Source organism: Populus alba, chromosome 2, assembly GCF_005239225.2.
Source record: "Populus alba chromosome 2, ASM523922v2, whole genome shotgun sequence".
Taxonomy (NCBI): domain Eukaryota; kingdom Viridiplantae; phylum Streptophyta; class Magnoliopsida; order Malpighiales; family Salicaceae; genus Populus; species Populus alba.
The window spans coordinates 13,962,624-13,984,024 of record NC_133285.1 but is presented as its reverse complement, the minus strand read 5'-3'; the positions used below and the strand labels follow the sequence as shown (position 1 = coordinate 13,984,024).

The 21,401-nt window shown below is 35.6% G+C and overlaps 2 protein-coding genes across 3 annotated transcripts; both read right to left on the bottom strand.

Moving 5' to 3' along the window:
* Positions 1–11,235: 11,235 nt before the first annotated feature.
* Positions 11,236–13,685, bottom strand: LOC118050061 (rho GDP-dissociation inhibitor 1). The gene is given in 6 exon segments (XM_073407376.1): positions 11,236–11,586; positions 11,666–11,782; positions 11,784–11,791; positions 12,214–12,435; positions 12,518–12,581; positions 13,227–13,685. Coding segments are annotated over 6 exon segments (708 nt in total). The 5' UTR covers positions 13,455–13,685; the 3' UTR covers positions 11,236–11,517.
* A 2,103-nt stretch (positions 13,686–15,788) lies between these two features.
* On the bottom strand, positions 15,789–21,092 carry LOC118050013 (protein NPGR2). 2 transcript variants are annotated; one of them, XM_035060213.2, is made up of 6 exons: positions 20,803–21,092; positions 19,961–20,302; positions 19,411–19,663; positions 17,436–18,655; positions 16,879–17,032; positions 15,789–16,252 (listed from the first exon to the last, which is right to left on the bottom strand). In XM_035060213.2, exons 2-6 carry the CDS (start codon positions 20,219–20,221, stop codon positions 15,936–15,938), a joined length of 2,205 nt encoding a protein of 734 aa, XP_034916104.1. In that variant the 5' UTR covers positions 20,222–20,302; positions 20,803–21,092; the 3' UTR covers positions 15,789–15,935. The 2 variants fall into 2 exon arrangements, with proteins under 2 accessions (XP_034916104.1, XP_034916103.1); XM_035060212.2 differs by having other exon boundaries at positions 19,961–20,244.
* Positions 21,093–21,401: the final 309 nt, after the last annotated feature.

The window sequence follows — 21,401 nt, the reverse complement described above, 5'->3', positions numbered from 1 at the left end:
ATATATATATATATATATATATATATATATATATATATCAAGGGCAACACAAATCCTAAAAAAAAATCAAAAGAAAAATCTAAGATTTGACTAATTGAACCATATTCAATAAGTTTGACTAATTTAATAACATGAATAAAAAGAGTTAACAACTTTCAATGTAAAAAAGCAAATAAGAAGAAACTTAAACTCATTCTGGTTAGAATGCAAAAATATGTAACTTGATTGTGGTATCGGGGTAACCCTATCAAAAATAAACCAAATAATATTATGAAATTCAATGATCAAACAACTTGTTCAAGGGCAAAATCAAAAAAAAAATTAAAAAACAATGTGTCAAACTTGCTAACCATGTGATAATGAGCACAAGATTGAGATAATCTAACAAAAACAAACTAAAAAAAAACATAAATACCAATTCCAAGTAAAACAAATGTTTCAACTCATGTTAATATTTGAAACCTCAGATCTTTGATCATGAGTCCAACACCAACCTCATCGACGGTAAACTCTAAAAATAATTATAAATTAATAAAATGATGAGGGGTTGATTTGAAAAACAAAATGCAAAAAAAATAAAGGTTCCAAAATAAAAGAAATAACAATAACAAAAATGGAGACTAAATTTGATATAAAAAATAATTTGAAATCAAATAATAAGGGATTAAATTTGAAAACAAAATTCAATTAGGAAAAGAATTTTAAAAATAACAATTAAAAAAATAAGAACTAAATTTGATATAAAAATTAAATGATGGGTGGTTGAAGAAAAAATTCATTCAAAGAATGAAATAAAAACAAAATATATACCAATAAAATAAATAAGGATTAAATTGGATGCAAAAAAAAAAAAAAGGAGAGAGAAGAAAACCTTTACATTTTTTAAAGGAGAAAAAAGAGAGAAAAGAGAAAGAAGAAGAAAAGGTCCACCAAGGCCTAATCATTCATCCGATGCTAACATGCACGGCACCATTGGAAAGAATATAAGAAACTGCTTTAAATGCTACTTTGAAAGATGAAGTTTGAATATGGGATGATGCCGCACATGCTGCTAAGAGGGCATGGGCATCGTCTGTAACACGCACCAATAAGTTTTTTTAATTAATAAAAAAACCAAATTATCCCTGGGCTAACATGATAATCACAAAAAAAAGACTTAAAAAGTCACAAATACCTCAAGTGATGCTTTATTTTTTATGCTCTTGAGTGTATAATTTTTTTTATACCATGCTAAAAAAAAAAAAAAAACCAAATTAATCTCAACCAAACTTTAATATTTTTTTTACTCTGAATAATATAAAAGTCATTTTACTGTGCATTTTAGAAGATTTAGAGACCATATTGTCTCCAATAATAGCACAATAACAAATGGGTGTCATGGAAAAAATAGAAATGCCCTCAAAGAAAAAGCAAGTTTTTTATTATTATTATTAAAAAGGTTAAATAATAATCACACTATTCTAGTAAATAGCATTGTGTACACAATAATTATACCATGGCTTTCCAGTTTTTTTTAGTAGTCATGTATGATTGAGTAATTAAGTTACAGATTTTGAAACTGGAATAGTTAAGTTGTTGTGCTATCAAAAATATAGGGATTTTTGTTTATTGATTAGTTTAAATTTAATCAAGTTTGATAATCAAATTAGAGTGTGTTTAAAATTATTTTTTAAAGTGTATTTAGCTTGTAATTGAGTTAAAATTGATTTTTGCTTATGTAAGGATATAAAAAATTATTTTTTAAAATACATGTATTTGTAAAAAGCCAAAATTTATTTATTTTAAATGTTTTTTTATTTTAATGTAAGGATATAAAAAAATTATTAAAAAAATTTAAAACAATTAAATTAATAATTTCTCTAGTTAAAAAACATTTTTATAAAAAGAATATGCTATCAAACTCACTCTAAAAATATTAGAGTTTTATTTTTTGTTTTAGTTCAATCAATCATTCAACAAAAATTAGTTAAGAAACAAGAAATTAATGTTTATACGTGGTGTGTGTTTTTTAAGTTTTGATTTGGTTTTCAAAAATGTTTTAATTCCATCTTAAAAACATCAAATTAATATTTTATTAATGATTTTTATATACTAATATAAAAATAATATTATTATTTTTAATATATTTTTAATTTAAAAAAACATTACATTGCAATACAGAATATATATAAAATCATAATTGTAAAACTCGACTTTTAATCGATAAGAACTATGTTATGGGATTAAAAGGTTGATATAAATCAAACCTAGATTTTTTATTGGGTTAAATCAAACTTATATTTTTTATTAGGTTAATCAAGTCAGCAAATTAACTTAAATTTTTTTATAAAATTAGAAGTATTTTTTCTTTTTAATTTTGGACTGGTCGGGCGATACAAGTATAGAGAAAATAACAGGATAGTGAAAGAAAATAGTATTTAAGGATTTGAGTTACTATAAATGTTGATTTGATTCACGGTTGCTTTTTTATATATATAAAAAGTTCCATTTAAATTCTCATATGGCTATGTCATGTCAAGCGACAACTTCAAAGTATATATGGGAATAAATCCATAAACGTCCATAGTCCTCACTCATATCCATCTAAATAAAGAAAATAAATTTATTAGAATCCATAGTTTCAAATTAACTTATTTGTACATGAACATGGCTGAATCCATCGGACTCTGGCATCCCGAGGTGAAGTTTTTCGAAAAAATGAAAGTTTAATGGCTCAATTTATCTTGGAAAAAAAAGGTGAGCTCTGAGCCTAGCAGATGCATCTTGAATGAGTAGTACACCACTTTCAAGTTCTAGCTGACGAAAACCAACTGGTTGGCTTTTCATTAGCCCAGAATCGATATGATCGTTGCTTCCAAAAAACACTAAAAAAATCGTGCTAGAGAACAGATTTTCTAGTATTGATAGATTTGCCAGAATAGAAACCTGTTGAGGCACTGTCTCTTCCGAAATTATGCCCGAGCCACTCCTTTTCGACTCATCCGTTGGCTGTTGCAGAGGTGATGGCGCTTTCAAGGATAGCTGTGTACTCTGGGAAGAGGTTCTTGAGCCCTCTTAATACAGAATCTTCCAAATGAAGTGCAAAGTCGATAGTATATGTACTGGTTAACTCAACACGAACAAGTTAGCATTCTCTCAAAACATAGATGATGACACTATATGTGCGCGCGCGCGCTGTAAAACTGACAGTCAGAATTGTTTGGTCGTTAAATGGTCTCCGAACAGTTTAGCAGGTTTAACTCTTGGCATTCCGGGGGGTCTGGCAAACTGTCACGGCACCGGTGGCACTGTTTTTGGGATTGCAAGCGGCCCCAGACCTGGACTTAATATCCAAATCGAACCAGATGTCCTTTCCTTCTAGTCTCTTGGGCAACAACTATCCTTTGGTGTCACGATTGAAGCTACATGGGAAGACCTCGTTATGATGAATTAATTTGCAGTTCCCAGAAGTTGACCTCGGGGATAAGGATCGTCTTGAAGGGGAGGGTTTGATGATTTGATGAGAACCTAGGATTTCATAAGTCAACGGATTCTTCCTTTTCTCTCATGCTAATTCTCTTCTTGTTCTATTATGCGTTCTTTTACTGGATGTAAATAAGCAAGCAAAACCTGAAACAACACAGTTATGAACTTCCTACGGCTGCTGGTGAGCAGGCAATAATCTGCTCGTTGCCCAACAACCATAGAAGAGTAGCTGACAGAAGATATCTATCCGAAACCCAAGCATCAGTTGCTGTGAGATGCAGAAGCCTTTCTTAAAATGGTCTACATGTATCTGATCAAGAACCTCTTCCAAGCAAGGGTGGATATGCTCAATCAAGCATGGCCTCAACACCAATCTCTGAGATTCTAACAAAGAACAAAAGAACATTTCAAATTGCACGGACTCCACAGCTGTGGACAGTCTGCTGCTTACCTCTGAGACTTTCATAACATATTTAGCAAAAGAAACAGCAAAAGGCTTTCAAAATGATCCTTGCAGATTGAGAAATCATTGAAAAAACAAATCTCGAAAGTCCCCCATATAAAAACACCTTTGACTCTGCAAATCTTGTTTTCCACTCGCGATACGAGAATGATAATGCTTCTGCACTAACTAAGTTGCAAGATGACTTTCACATATCCTGCAGATTCCAACAAGTGCCTTCTGAAGCTTTGGAGCACTTATCCTTGACTTTTTGGCCATCAGAGTTAATTGCAACACCAGCATTGCTCTCCTCCCAGAAATCACAGACTTGTATAACATTGAAACATCCTGTGGCATATTGCCTGATTCAACCAGCACTCTTCTGAATTCTCTTCTTCCATTTCTAAAATTCCCATAGCTTGATCTACCTTGTCATGTGTGTTGGTGTTTATGATACGTAGTGAATTAATTGGTTACACGAGTCATTAATTTTGTTCATGTAAAATATATTTAATTTATTAATAAAAGTTTATTTATCTTTAATATTCATCAAATATTTGATTAATAAATCTAGAATAAAGATAAGGTTTTTGAAAACAAAAATATTTTGCAAAAAAAAATTATAAAATTATTATAATTATGAGATTTTTATTGTATAAAAGCATTGTTCCTAAAATATTCTTGGTCAATATTCGATTAATTAAGACTGGATATTAATTAAAGTTGTTAAGATTATTATATATTTTATTTTTTTTATATAAATAAAACAATTATTTTATAAATTAAGATATGAGAGATACCTAAAACTAATACGTAGACGCTTGTCATAAAAAAACACTTAAATCTAAACAGCAACAAGCTACTATAGAATGATGCTTGACGCAGGAAAAATAAAAATTGCAACAAGTTTTCAACCACTGGTGTATTTTGTGCCTTGTACGAGCAATCTTCGAACTTGATTTGGATTGTTTCAGGTGTAGTATCTGTCACAATTATCAGATTTCAATGTAAAGTTCTCTGTATTTTCCTTTGATTCTGAAAGGAAGAATTCAGTCCTATAAATACATGTAAATAATCCCTAATTTGTAGTCTATAATCCCTGATTTGTAGTCTATAATAAATACAATAAATACAATATATTCTGTTACAATTTGGTTGCCATATATTGTTGATATTCTTGCCATATACATTGACATCCCCCCTCAAATTGATGCTGGTCGATCAAGAAGCATCAATTTGTCAATCATGAGTTGATGTCGAGGCCGAGACAAGGCCTTCGTAAAGACATCAACGGTCTGATGCTCGGTGGAAATATGAGGTAGTGTAAGAATATTATGATCAAGAGCTTCACGAATATAGTGACAATCGACTTCAATATGTTTGGTGCGTTCATGAAACACAGGATTAGTAGCAATCTGAATAGCATTTGTGTTATCAGCATGAAGAGGTGTAGGAGTGTGCTAAGGAAAACCAAGTTCACGTAGCAAACCCTGGAGCCACACAATTTCAGAACATGCGGAGGACATAGCTCGATACTCAGATTCTGTGGAAGATTTTGAGATTCGGTCTTGCTTTTTGTTTTTCCATGAAATTAAAGCATTTCCAAGAAACATACACCACCCAGTAACAGACCGACGTGTATCCATGCACCCTGCCCAATCTGCATCACTATAACCTGTTAATTGTAATGAATTATCAGCAGGAAAAAATAATCCTCGCCCAGATGTGCCTTTAAGATAGCGAAGAATTCTTCGAACAGCAGCTAAATGAGGTTGACGAGGAGCCTGTAGAAACTGACTGACTTGTTGTACTGCAAAAGAAATATCTGGCCGAGTAATGGTTAGATAATTCAAACTGCCCACTAATTGCCTATATATGGAGGGATCAGGTAACAGGTCACCATCATTCTGACAAAGCTTTAAATTAAGCTCAAGAGGTGTAAGAACGCTATTCCCTGATTCAAGACCGCCCAAGAGAAGAATCTCTTGGGTGTATTTGTGCTGATGTAGAGAAATCCCATTAGACATAGAGTGCACCTGGAGACCAAGGAAATAGTGAAGATGTCCCAGATCCTTCATATGAAACTCACTGTTAAGAGAACGCTGTAAATCCTCAATGAGTGGAATGTCAGATCCTGTAATGATAATATCATCCACATATACCAGAAGAGCAACAATACCAGTAGTAGTTTGCTGAAGAAACAGAGAGGAATCATATTGGCTCTGAATAAATTTAAGTTTCAGAAGAGTAGTGCGAAATTTTTCAAACCATGCCCGGGGTGCCTGTTTTAGACCATACAGGGACCATTTCAACCAGCAGACTTTATCAGATGGGTGAGTAAACATACCAGAAGGAGGAGTCATATAAATATTCTCTTTCAGATCTCCATGTAACAATGCATTTTTTACATCCATTTGACGAAGTGGCCATCTCTTGGAAGCAGCAATTGCCATAATGGTGCGTATGGTAGTCATTTTAGCCACAGGTGCAAAAGTCTCCTCATAATTAATACCATATGCCTGACAATTTCCAAGAGCCACTAACCGTGCTTTATATCGTTCCACAGATCCATCAGGTTGGAATTTAATAGTGTATACCCATTTGCAGCCAATAGGTTTAATACTGGTAGGACAAGAAACAATATCCCATGTGTGATTATCCTGAAGAGCCTGAAGTTCCTCTTTCATGGCCTGTTGACAACATTCTTGGGTACAAGCCTGCGCATAAGTCTTAGGCACAAAAGTACTATCAATAGTGGTTGCTGAGTATTCATACCTGTTTGGGGCACGTGAAACTCTAGTTGATCGTCTTAGTTGAGTGGAATGATCAGATGTCGGTTCCGTGTCCGAAGGGGCAAAGTGGATGGTGGATGACGTCTTTGATATACAATTCCTGGCTTAAAAACGTTCAAAAGATATAAGATGGACTATCATCATCATCAAATGTAGGAAGCTGGATAGGAGTGGATTCTGTAGAAGGACAAGACGGGAAAAAATTCTGATTTTCAAAGAAAATCACATTTCGAGAGATACGAATTTTATGAGCATTTGCATCATAACATACAAACCCTTTATGAGAATTACTATATCCTAGAAAAGCACAACGAGCAGCTTGGGCTGAGAGTTTATTACGTTCAGTAAATGGTAAGTGAACAAAACAAACACACCCAAACACATGGAGAGAATCATACTCAGGAAGAACACCAAATAAAATAGAGTATGGAGATGCAAAGTTTAGAACTTGAGAAGGCAAACGATTGATTAGATGAACGGCTGTGGATAGAGCTTCTACCCAAAATCGAGTAGGTACTGAAGAATCAATTAATAAAGTGCGAACAACATCTAAAAGATGACGATTCTTACGCTCAGCAAGTCCATTTTGTTGAGGAGTGTAAGGACAAGATCTTTGAGAGAGAATCCCTTTGTTTTTAAGATATTCTTGAAATTCTTTGGACACATATTCCCCCCCCCGGAGTCAGAACGAAGTATTTTAATATGAGCAGAAAATTGATTTTCAACAAATACTACGAAAGTCTGAAATGTTGAGAATACATCAGCTTTAGATCGGAGAAAATATATCCAAGTGAAACGACTGAAATCATCAATAAACATGACAAAATATTTATACTGAGCATGAGAGATAACAGGACTTATACCCCATACATCAGTATGAATAATTTAAAACATTTAGAAGCACGACTACCATGTGAAGGAAATGATAATTGCTTTGCTTTTACCCAATTTGCAAGAACTACAGTCCAAAATTCTGTGGAAAAAGAATTTTTTATTCCCCAAATATCCATGTTTCATAAGATGAGTCAATACATTAGAATTGGGATGTCCCAATTTCTTATGCCAAAAATGAGGATTATTAATGACAGTAGAATAAGCACAAGAATTAATACTAGGAATAGAAAATTGTATTGGAAATAAACGTCCCACTTTAGGCCCCTTTGCGATCACCTTCCCCGACACTTGATCCTGCACACAACAACCATGACGATTAAAGAGAATTTCACAGTTATTTTCTACCATTTGACCAACAGAGAGTAAACTTTGTTGATAATTTCGGTGACAACAAAAAATATTGTTGAAATAAAGACCAAAATTACCAATTGATAAAATCGGCAGATTATCACCATTTGCAACCTGTATATGTTGATTACCCATGTATTTTCGCACATTACACAAACCATTTTTACTGCTGGTCATATGATTCGACGCTGCCGAATCCATTAACCACGGTTTATTATATGCCGAATCCAAAGAAATGTAAGTTTATTACCAGAAATTCCAAGTGCAGAGAAGGCAGAGATGATCATCTGCTGCACCATCTCGGGAGTGATCGTGCCCGACAAAGAGCTCACCGACGATGAAGATTCTGGTGCCAACGGTGAGGACACGGCTGCGGCAGCCATAGAAGTAGCCCCCAATTTTGACTGCACAGTAAACCCTTGGCGATTCTGTGGTCGCAGACGACACTCCCTGATTACATGCCCCTCCTTCTTACAATAATTGCAGAATTTCTTACTGCAATTTCTGGCAATGTGCCCTAACTCCTTGCAATTGAAACACTGCACGCTCCCACCCTCTGTCGTCCCCTTCCTTGAGCCATGTAAGCCACATTATATCTCGGTGACAGTGTCCTGGTCAACTCGTGTTGAGTGGCGAGTCGTTGTTCTTTCCGTAACAGTTCCCCCAAACATTCATCCAAGGTGGGTACTGGACTTCGGTTGATCAAGCTAGCTCTCACAGCCTCAAATTCTGGCCGGAGCTTCATCAAGAACTGGTCCCTCTGGCTCTCGGCATAAACAAGGTATAGTGCTTCTAAACTATCTTTTCGGTATTTTAGAGTAAATTATGCAGTATATTCACTCCATAGGTTTAGAAATCCAGCATAGAATTGTTCAATTGAAAGATTACCTTGTTTGTAATTGGCAATACCCATTTCGACCTGAAATTTTTGAGCTGAATTGTTCTGGGAATAAATGCGTCTGAAATAGTCCCAAATCTCCTTCCCTGTGCCAAACGATCGAAGATTGTTGATCATATGGGGTTCAACAGACCCCAGTATCCAGGAGACAATTTTCGCATCCTTGGTAGTCCATATACCCAGCTCCTGTGGTTCGGTTGGTGCTGGTGAAGATCCATCAAGATGCCCCCATAATTCCTTCCCTTTAACAAACATACGAAACTGAAACTCCCAACTGGCATAGTTTTTGCCATTGAATCGAGTAAGAAAAGCCTCTCCAGACATCCTAGGAATCTCAAGAAAAATATCACCAAATACTGATGAATTCAGTCTATAGACTTGAGAAAAGAACAAAAGATCTAGATTAGAGAATAACCGGCTCTGATACCATGTCACAATTATCAGATTTCAATGTAAAGTTCTCTGTATTTTCCTTTGATTCTGAAAGGAAGAATTCAGTCCTATAAATACATGTAAATAATCCCTAATTTGTAGTCTATAATCCCTGATTTGTAGTCTATAATAAATACAATATATTCTGTTACAATTTGGTTGCCATATATTGTTGATATTCTTGCCATATACATTGACAGTATCTATGTAGAAAAATGGTTTCACTTAAGATGGATAAGCACCAATGGTTTCATACTTTCATGTCTCTACCACAAATGTTCAAATTGCCAGTTACAGTCTAATATGTTGCCTTGCCAGTGAAATGAACTTTTCTTTGAGAATTTGGCTTTCCTGGTTGTTTTCCTAAAATTGCAGTGAGAGCATGATGGATCTGATGTGCTTGTGGATTCGAAAGTAGAACACCAGCATGAAGTAGATACAGTTCCCAGCATGACAAGGTCTCCAAGAGTAAAGTATATTGCATATTATGAAGATTCTGAGAGTATTCCAGGAAAGAGGACAGCAGTTTGGGAGCTTAATAAAGGTGCATGACATTCTCTGTAGTACCTATGACTGCAAAGTACAGTTACTGTGGTAACATATGGTTATTGTATTGAGATAGAAGATACGGAGATGATAGGGATGAAGGGGACATGTCCCTTTAAGAGATGAAGATTGTTAGTGGGACCATGGGAAAGCTTGATGTGCATGGCTTGAGTACTGTGAATATAGGTTTTCTCATTCTCTATCAAGTTGTAGAATTCTTCAGCTGATGCACTCTTGAATTACCTATAGAATAGAAGGTACGTGTTTTCGTATTCTCTAGCGAATGAGTTTGAATCAGAAATTTGAGCAGCGGTATGAAGTTACAGAACATTGCTGAGCAAAAAGGAAGTAATCCCACGAGGGTAAATTAAGGTGATTAGAGCCATTCTGCCTCTGACTTAGATCGATACGTATATTTGGGGCTAAAGCAAGGGGGGCCAAGCCACTAGAGACGGGTTTTGATGTGTGAAATTGTTGGATGGATTTCTTACCTATGTAACACTACTGAAGTTCCTTTTCCAAAAAAAATAAAATCCTACTGAAGTTTGAAGCTTTTAGAGAACCTCGTGGCGATTGGTATTGTGTGAGAAGAAATCCTGTTGGCTAAGTGTTTTAGCGTATCTAATTGTTTCTTTTATGTCAGCATTACTTGTGACTAGCTTCAAGTAGCGTAAATCTGTGGTTCCCACATTTGCCTCCCACATTCTTGCCTGGCTGGAATTGGTTTGTAGATGATGCAACTACCAGAACGCTCCATGTTTTCAGAAGCTGGAACTTGTGCTGTACTGCTGCGCTTCATTTACCAGTGGACTGGTGAGAAGTTTCAGAACTACTAGCAGTCTTCATCTCTGTTGTATCCAGAGCGGGCATCTTGTCTTTTGTCTAAAACAATGCTTCCTAACTCGAGCCACCTATAGCTAATCTTAGCTCCACATAAGCGAGCGGCTATAACACGAAGTAGATTACAGTCGTCATGCATTGATCAGGTCATCAGATGCTAAACAGGGTGTGAATTTTCTCTAGAATACAACTCAACCTATCCTGAGCAGAGAGCCATGGAGTTCAACCTTGAGCATGGCGGGGCCCCACGAGCATACGATCAGGTAGATTTAAACTTCCAAGCATATCGTAGTAAATGGTTGATCTGACGGGTGATGATGTATTGTGTGCTGAAAACATTTGATAGCTTGAAGTAATGAAATGGGTTAGAGTAGACAGATCCATTGAAGGTTCCATCACTTGATTTTTAAAAAAAGAAACGGCTTGCAATCAAACCTCGAATGTCACTTCACTGAGATGGATTGTCACTTAACCTATTCCTACTCATTTTCATTGCTGTCAGTACTGAAATTTGACTATAAGCCTTGAATTTGAAGCAAAGTTGAATTGCAGATGAAGGAAAACCTCGAGGAAGAATCGAAAAGGCAAAAGGATGAAACAAGTTTACTTGCCAGATGAACTCTCGGTTGCTGTGGCAGCAAGAACTCGTCATGTTCCTCCCACATCAACGGAGGCGAAAAGTTATGATTCAAAGAAGCAGAGACAAGTTATTTAAGAAAAAACGAAAACTATATTTCCTTGCACCTAAATGCTATAGTAAATTCAACAGGTTCGAAAACATCTGTGTACTTAAAGACCAAAAAGAGAAGGAACAGAGAAACACATGATAACATGAGGAAACTCCTCGCAGAAAAATTTGGCTAGCGTCTCTTCTTAATCTCAAAGGAATATTTGAGCTCCATATGGCATCTTCTGTCATCATCTTCGAACTGCATCAAACAGCAACCAAGAATGTAAAAAGAGCTTAGCAGTAGCACACAGAAGAAATTCTCACGAAATGATGTTTGCCTTAAGCTTTGCAGAATAAGTTCCCCTTGCTAGCACACCAGATGGAGTTGTGTCCTCCTCCAAAGTATGGACATATGGTTCCCGCTGAGGAGCAAAAGTACCCAGCATTCCTTTTGCTTTGATCAAACTGACACTCGAGAAATGAAAACAGTCACAGATAGCTAATGGTAATAATTAAACAGTTCCCTGAGAGACAAAATGCACAATTGCAGGATATGTGATCCTAACAAACTAAAAGATTGAAAGCATTGTGAGGATGACATGATTGCTCTCTTTAGCACTTGTATCTACGCCTTCGTCAGCCAACCCCAATCAGAAATGAGAAAGAAAGGAACAAAATTGTCCGTGTATGTTATTGTAACCTACTATGGTATAAAGCCTGATAAGAGTCGAATAACATCTGATTTTTATCTATTTTTTTAAGAAGTGCCACCTTTTGGTACTGATAACAGATTTAGGTTTAATTAGTCATATATGCAAGACTTATCCATCCCTTCAGAAGCATAAAGTAAAAAGTTCTAAATGCAGAGGGCTAGATGATTATGCACCTTGTATCCCCCCCTTCCACACTGTATTTGAGTATGCAAGGACAGAAACAATATTGTGCAGAACACTGAATGTTAGCTTAAGCTGGTATCGAGATCCTTCCCTGAGAATGAAAAGGGGATGACCGCTCTGACTTTCATCAACGGGCAAGGGAGTGTTTATTTCCCCAATGTCATCAGATATAATTCCTATCGAGTGGAATTTAACTTCAGGTTCCAGTTGGCCTAACAAAACACAAAGATAAATACGTGATTATGTGAAACGGGAAAAACTCAGTTATCGACTAAAAGGATGCCTGAATCAAACCATTCAAATCACTTTCAACGCAGCCAAGTAGCTTCTCTTTCCACCTCCTCAAGCTATCATCTTCCTGCAAAGCACAACTAGCTTTTAAAATTATGTTCATATGCATCCAGCAGCCATTGCCATGCCAGTGAGTTGGATTTTTACTTTCATGTTATGGCATCACATGGTTAAAATGATCCCATGTTGTATTTTATTTTGTCGAATGAAGAACAAAAGAAACAGAAGTGAGATAAATTAACTGTAATATACCCAAATCGCTTCCCATACAATAAAAAACTGTCACAACCCCTTCTAAGAACACTAACAATACAGAAAAGTTGAGCCCTTAACATGCAAACTTAAAAGAATAACGGTCCCTTTGCTTGGTGTTGAATTTAACAAGGGAGAAAAGAAACAGGCAAAGCAACCTGCTCAGTGCAATGTTGGCTGACCAGCTCTCACACTGGAACACTCAAATAATGGACTATCTGTAGCAAATCTCATTTTATCAGGTCTCAATTACAAAAATCAGAAGCATGTTACCCCAAAATCGAGATTTATCAAGGCAAATGTTCCACATATACAGCAACCAAAGAAAGGATAAAAGGAACTAAAAGAAAACATCAAGATTTCTAGAATCCATTATGAAATTATTACGCTTGAATTAGACATAACAAAAATTGCGAATCCAAGTTAAATATAGAAAAGTAAAAGTGATGCAAGGAAAAACCTTGTCTTTCTCAATCTGTTCCTTGAGAGATAGCAAAGGCCCAGGAACAAATCCAGCAACAGGAACTCCATTATCAACAGCATCACCATCATCCTCCTCATCATCATCGACAGCAGCAGCTACAGCAGGTGGGATTTCACTGGTTTCCCTTTTCCTTTCTAGTTTCTCATCAAAACCACCTCTTGTTGTTGTTGATGGGCCTGCTTCTGCCTTCTTGCCACTTTCCATCTCTCTCTCTCTCTCTCTCTCTCTCTCTCTAGAGTTTCTACAGTTACTGATAAGCTGCTAAAAGATTGAAACTTTTGAACAAGAAAACCCCAGTTTCAAGATTTTAGACGACAGAGACAGGACACAGTCCACTGGTTAGGATTGAATATGAAGTGTTCAAAAAATATTTTCTTTTAAAAAAAACCAACGAAATTGATTTTTAAAAAAAACTTTTTCATGAACAGTCCTGTAAATCTATTCTGATAATTAATCTAAAAAGAATAAAAATATTTTTGAAAAATATTTCCAAATACATAACAAAAATAGATTTCGAAACCAGAGTAAGAGAAAAGAATAATTTATCAACAAAACCATTGACTAAAACACAGGTGTTCCAATACATGCTAGTAATTCCTTGCTTGTCAGCTGGTCTGTCTTTTGTCTTTTGTCTTTGTCTTGTCTTAGTTTTGAGGGAGGTGTCGGCTGTGAGATGGACGTAGAGTAGTAGCAGGATTATTTTTATATTTTAAAAGTATATTTTTGAAAATATTAAAAAAAACTTATTTTTAAATTTTTTTTTTATAGTTTTAGTTTTTTTAAAGTGCTATGTTAAAAATATTATTATTTTAATATATTTTTAAAAATAAATATTATTATAATCTCATACATCTTGAGGAAAAAATTAATATTTTGTATTTTTTAAAAATTTTGATCCTTATTAACTTTTTTTTTCTTGTATGTCAAATTATAAAGAATGGTGTGGAATAAAATAAGATTATTTTACTTCATAAAATATTTTAAAAAAACTTTTTATGAGTTTTTTCAGTATTGAAGCTCAAAATATAGTAGAAAATATATCCCTTTGCCCAAGCTAAGGCTCTAAGTATTTATTCCATAATAAAAATATTTATATATATATATATAAAAATTGAATAATCAACCTTGCAAAGCGTATTTAAAAGTGTGATTGTGGTTGTTTTTAAAAATATTTTTTATTTAAAAATAAATTAAAATAATATATTTTTTTATTTTAAAAAATTATTTTTTATATTAACATATCAAAATAATTTGAAAATATTAAAAAAATTAATTTGAAACAAAGAAAAAAAATTTTAAAAAAATTTTTAAAAAGTAAAAATAAATAGTATCATATAAAAAATTTATATTTTAAATATTTAAAAAAATTAAAAGAGGAAATCCCACTTTAAGATCTGCGCAAGGATGGACTTGTTTCAACCCTTTTATCCAATAATTATTAAATTCAACAACTGATTTATAAAAAAACTGAAATCACTTAAGAGAAAAAAAGAAAAAGAAAAAAAAAAAGAGGAAATGTAAAAATATGAAAGTACGAGGACGTTTTAGAAAGAAAAACAACGTGGACCATCTGACAGGGCCAGCATCAGCCAATCTCGCCGGGATAGGTGGATATTCTGACATAAACCGAAGGCATGCGAAGCCCCACAAAGACATGCTATCGTTTGCATGAATTTCTAAGTTTAACTTTTACTTCTTTGTTTTATTATTATAATTCATGCATAGAAATATAATTCGATTTTTAAGCTTATTTGTTTTCTTATAAAATAATTTAAGAATTATTTCAGGCAAAAACGAGTTGGCTTGCCATCCTCCTTCTAGCTTTATGGTTAAAAAAAGAATTAATTATTTTTTCAGGTTTAAATCTTGAGAAAACACTGTTATTTTGGGCATGCAAAAACATATCTATATTTATCCTCTCTCACTATCTAAGTTTCCAAATAAAAAATATCATTTTAATATTTTTTATTTATAAAAAAAGGGGCCTTTTTCTCCATTTGTCGTCTGCCATTGCAATTTGCATTGATGATAGCAAAAGGTTTACTCGTGAGTCGTGACCCTCTCTCTTTAAACGTGACCACCATCACTGCATGAAGACTGGTCCCTGTTCCTTTTTCTTTTACTATTTATTTGTCTTCACTTTGACACCCTTTTTGTTCGTCGAGTCGTTCAAATTATTTTTGACGTTTCCTTGGGAACCATTTCCTTTCAACCCCCAAGCTTTGTCGGAGATTAGTGACCATGTATTTGGTCTACAAGTACGAGAATCGGGTTCCATGTTGTTCTAATGCGTTAAGAAGACTAAAATTCATCTTGATAACACAGATTCTATGCAATCTAATGCATTAAGAGAACTAGGATTTTTATAGAAAGTTCAAAAAAAATTATCAGCTATGTGTTTGGTGTTATGGTAATTTTGCAGATTCTCCATATCTAGTTCCAGATCTTGCTTAAAGCCATCAAAACAATATTAGCATCGGTGGAGGAGGAATGATTCATGTATGGCCTCCATTTCTTGTGTGTTTTGGAGTACAGGGCTATGAGAAAAAGAATACTTTATTTCTTACTGCTATGTATATACTGCTACCAGCAATGTGCAAAACTCACACAAAATAAGACATGCGGGGAGAGTGGAAAAAATCACTGCCGTTTACAGTACCAACAGCTCTTAGTGGTGAGTGTCCGTCATCTAAAAGGCTCAACTGGTGCTGTCTCTTCAAGAAAAGTTGCAGCCTCAAAACAATCCGCAGCTTCTAGGGAGGGGGAGGGAGCACCCTCAGCTTTGTAAAGTAAGCCAAGATTGTACCACGCAGATGAGTTCATTCTATCAAGTCGCAGAGCAGCCATTAGAAAGCTTCTGGTTGCGTTCGATTGCATACTGAGCCGTCTAAGAACCACGGCTGTGGATACCAAGCTTGGGACATGGGTGGGGTCAATATCTAAAGCACTCACAAAGGCTTTAAGAGCTTCTTTGTAGAGCCCCCTTTGCTCATAAAGTACACCTGCAAGATAATCAATAACTTAATTTCTTTCTTGGTTATGTTTACAAAAAAAGAATTCAGAGTCTAAAAAATGTCTACAGAAAGTAACTACACCTCTCCATCAATCTTAATTGCTTTCTATGCAAAAGAATCTGACTGGTATAGCCAATGCATTGCAAATTCGGGTCCTCATGGGGGTTTGAAGTTAATGCCATTTTTGGCTTGGCAAACCAACTAAAAACCTTGGCCCTCAAGCAAAGACTTGAAAATATACGGGAAAAGGAGGAGTCGAGAAGGGCTGGAGCAGGGCATGAGGCTGACTTAGCTTGGACAGAACTATCTTAAGCATGCCACATATTGCTTGAAAGAAAACATAAATTTGATGGCTTTTCAGCATCCTGAATTTCAGACATCAGGATTTTGGCAAAAGTGGCAATATGTTCAATGCACACCATCGATTACCACATTTCAGAGCTCAGAAATATTTCATGCATAGAAGATTTTAACATGGCAAAACTCAGAATAGAGCCATCTCCCTAAAATTTAAATTCTAAAACGAACAAATTGAAAGAAGTTCAAAAGATGAAGAATCAGAATTAAGGAGTCCGACAAAAGTAAATTATAATTGAAGTGAGATCTCAATTCACCAGTTGTATGACATCTAGAAGCTGAGTAAGAGCTGATGGCCTTGGATTTGGAAAGACATGTCTCAGCATCATGCCACCGGGACAACCTCATGTAGACGGAAGCCAGATCATGCCAAACTTCCAATTCCAGATGACTTGGAGGGTTTCCATTGTCCTGCAAAATCGAGTACAAAAAAAGTTAAAGTATAAACTAGTTCTCTCATAGCACATTTTCAAAGAAAAATAAAAAGGGAAAAAGGAACCGCAAATGCCTTGATAGTCTCAAGTAAAGAAAATGGCTTGCATTCTAATCTTCCCATTTTCTTGCCTCCCACATCTCACTCAAGCGAGTGCTTTTCCTTTTTTCTTGATCGATAAAAATCTATGTAATCAAACACCCTAATAGCCTAAAGCTCGGCAAATACAAAAAAATAAAAATTCCTATTAACAGCCAAAAGCGAAGGTAAATAGGACATTTAGGCTAAAATGATCACCTGGCAAGTTCAAATATTTCTGATTTGTGAATTAATAAGTACTGTCATAATTGTAATTCTATTAGCTGGGATCAACTCACGAACCTTATACAGCTTTGTCCCAGGTCCAAAGCTCTTACTCTGAATTTGAAGAACAGCGAGAAGCTGGATGTATGACTCAATGCCATTCTCTAACTGACCCTGAGCAATTTGAAGTTTAGCTTTGGTTCTCAACAATTCTCCCTGGTCCCATTTCCCGGTCTGGTCCAGGGCAGCATTAATAACAGTTTCAGCATCCTTATACTGTCTCTGAGCTGATAAGATCCGAGCAAGCAATAACCATCCTCTAATAATATTAGAACCACTTTCTAGTTTTAACAAGTGCTTTGCATAATAAAGCGCCACGTCCAACTTCCTCTGCTCTGCATTTTCTAGGCTGAGATGGTAAAGAATATTAGAGTCTTGCATCTTTGTCATTCTTCCAGCAGATTCCAGGGCCTCAAGAGCCTCGCATTGCTTTGTGACCCTCTCAGAATCTGCAACAGCTACTTGAGAATGTGCTGAAAGTGAGACACCCAGCAAGCAATTTGCTACACTTTCCAATTGATTGCAGTCATTTTCCAAGCTTTGCAGTGCTCTGCGAGCATAATTTATCCCTTCTTCTGCATGTTTAGAGGTCTTCCCACATATCTTTGATGCCATTAATAAGGCCGGAACACGCTTTGGATCCTCATTACTATGCAACAATTTCCTTAATAGATCCAAAGCAACCAATTCTTCACCTGCTCCATAATAGCATAGAGAGAGAATATGATACCTCTCTCTGCGATCAATAATCCCAGGAAGCAACTCCTCAACCTGGCTGGCCAATGCCTTTAAACCCCCAGAAACAGAGAGGGTAAATGAAAGGTGATCCAAGATTGATGGATCCCACTCAATTCTTGTCAGAATCATTTTTCTTAACAGTATCATTAACAGCAGTATGGCCTCTTCTATGTTGTTTTTAGGTGCAAATGAACTGTCCATCAGAGAGCGGAGGTTTGGGGGGCTTGCTTCACCTCCGCTGTACAGAAGAAAAATGGCAAAATCTTTTTGAATCCTTGCAGTAGTTTCTACATCAAGGTTCCAGTGATGGAGGAGAGCCCGCCGGTATGACATGATTGCTTCACGTGGGGAATCAGCAAGTTTCCATAGTTCTGGAAGCAACTCAACAGCCTTGTTTAGAGTCTCCTGCAATTTAAAGTCAGCGGCAAAGTTTTCAGGCATGCCTTCTGAGAATGAAGATTCAACTATGTCCACAATAACTTTGCAAGATTGAGCAGCTTCTGCAAGGATGATTAAAAACATACATCAGCCACTACAACGATGGTTTGAAAGTTTTTCCATGTCTCATCAAAACTTCATTTTCTTTTATATTCTTCCAAGTTCTTCCAATTTGTCCAAGGTTATATGTCTACAAAAATTATCTTACACCTAAACATATATATGTTTGTGAGGGGTGGGGAAGGACAGAAGGAGGGACAAAGGATAACAAGATGATTGTGTGTCATGGAGGCATATGAAGACAGCAGCAAAATCTAGCCATTCATATGACATACTGATCAATTGCACTACTCAATTTGGTGAAACATACATTAAGTCTCTTAAAGGTTCATTTGTGAGATGCTTGGTAAGTTTTCACTTAGTTAATACAGGGAAGAGACACAGTAGAGCCTTTAGGTCATAGGAATTCAGTGTTTTAGGTGGGGATAAAGCTAGCTGTTTGTTTGATGCATGTGGAATTAGGATTGAATAAGAATTGATGTTCGTTCAAGGGTTGGAGTTTAAATTGGGCGTTAACAGTAGCCAAGACACTGCAGCATCAAAATCTAGATGTAGAAAAGGAAGAGATTAAACAGAAAATAGAAAAACAAGAGAGAGAGAGCTCTAGGCATCTTAGCCTAAAAATAATTTAAAACTCCTAAACGAACATTAGTATTCTTAAGCTGACTAGCATCCCAGGAAACAAAGAAAATGTGACCTAATGTACTTAAGAGTTTTTTTTTTTTTGCAGAACACTATGATCAGAAAGCAGAAGTACCTCTGAACCTCCCAAGATGCTGCAATGATTTTGCTTTAAGGAAGATTGCTTCCATTAGTAAACTGGCAGCATGTATAGACATTGATGGAGTAGCAAAACTTTGTGAGTGTCTCTTGTGGTCTTCTTGTCTTTTAGCCAGAGTAACTTTCATCCTGGGAGTTACAGCAGCAATATTTATTCCTTCGAATACATGAAGAGCAGCTTCTATGTTCCCTTTTTGGTATTCCATTCTTCCTAACAATGCTCTGGCTTCCTGCAAATTGCAGTCATCTTGTGTTAAAGACAAGCCATCATAAAAGTCTTCCACAAAGTTGATTTATTCCCACCAGTATTCTTTTAAGCTTCAAAGTTCAAATCCAGAAACATGTGGATAAAATTAACGAGCTTTAATACATGAGTCTTTTGAATTGTTATAAGAAAAACCAAAGATAATTTCAACACAGCTTTTTAATGTAACTTAAACTCACTGTGATCAACGATTAAAGAAAGCCGAACAGTCTGATCAAGAATCAAGAAGAATATGGAAATGATAAAGTCAGGAGAAACAAACCTCATAGTTCAAAGAACCACGCCCACGAAGAGATAATTCAGCTTCTTCTAGATTGCTGGTGTCTGGTTCCAGGTCCAGCACACCATTTTTCGAAGAATATGCACCTGCGGGATTTTCTTTGGTTGCAAGAGACTCAGATGAAAGTGTCATTCCATCCACTGCTCTTGATTGGTCTCCAGAGCTGAGGCACTCCATTAACCTCTCAGGTTCTTGCCTAGTTATCTCTCTTTTCCTCCTGTTAACTCTAAATTTACTCTTCATGCTTTTTCACAAGACCTAATAGCCTTCAAACACCACCAACATCAGCGATCAGAACTTCAATGTAAGATGATCAGGTAAACCCTATAAAAGAGTTCATCAGTCATGCTATGTCCTCTTAAACCATAATGATTCATCAAACTCATGCTTAAGCTTAAAAAAATCAAGTTCTTGGATGCAAAAACTGATCGAAACAAATAAAAAGAAAGCCAACACAAATTCAATCTAGATGCAATTAACATCGATATGCAATGATAGATAACAGATGACAAATCATAATTAAAGCCCAAAACCCTAAAATCCAGCATTCGAAACCACACAAGTGCCTCTCGAAACACAAAAATCATCAATATTTCACCGACCCCGCTTCAAAACATCCAACAAACATCTCCCAAATTCAACCCTACACCCCAAAACAATTGAAAAAAAAACAGAGAAAAAGATCGAAACTTTACAACCCTATTCATATGAAAACAAAAGATCTACAAACAGAAACCATTGCAAAGACGAAAACCCATTTCAGAACTCAACTCCCATATGCAAGACAAGAATGTAAAGAGAGAAATAAAGGAAAAAACGCTCACCTCTTGTTTTTTCAAAGAGAAAAGGCACAAGCACAAGAGATAACCATCACCACCACCACCCTTCTTTTGAATTATATCAAATCAAAAGTCTTCACTTTCAATCTTTTGAATGAATAAAAAAAATCCAAACCAAGAAACTTCCCTTTTCCTTTTCCTTTTCCTTGAATTATCTTCTTTTTTTTCTCTTTTTGGAGTATTAATTTTATTTTTATTTTAGCAAAAATAAAAACAAAAAGGGACAGAATTCGAATTGGAATTGGATGGTGATAGAGAAGAAAAGAGAAGGGAAGAGAAGATTCAGAGTGAAATAAGTTGTAAAATAAATAAGTAAATTTTCGAAATAAATTCTCCAGCAAGGAATTCTGTTCCGTGGGACCCACTTCAGTTTTTTTCCTTACCACGGTGGCGCAGCCAGGCGGCTTGTTCTTGTGCCACGTAAGATGGTTTTCTTCAGAATCTGTGCTGGAACTTTAACGGTTATTTAACGAGATTGACAGCTATTCAATTTGTGAGTAGTGCTTTTCTTTTTAAGGTTTATAGACTATGGCTTTGATCTAAAATGGAGCGGCTGATTTTGTTTTTAGATGTTTTTTTTAAGG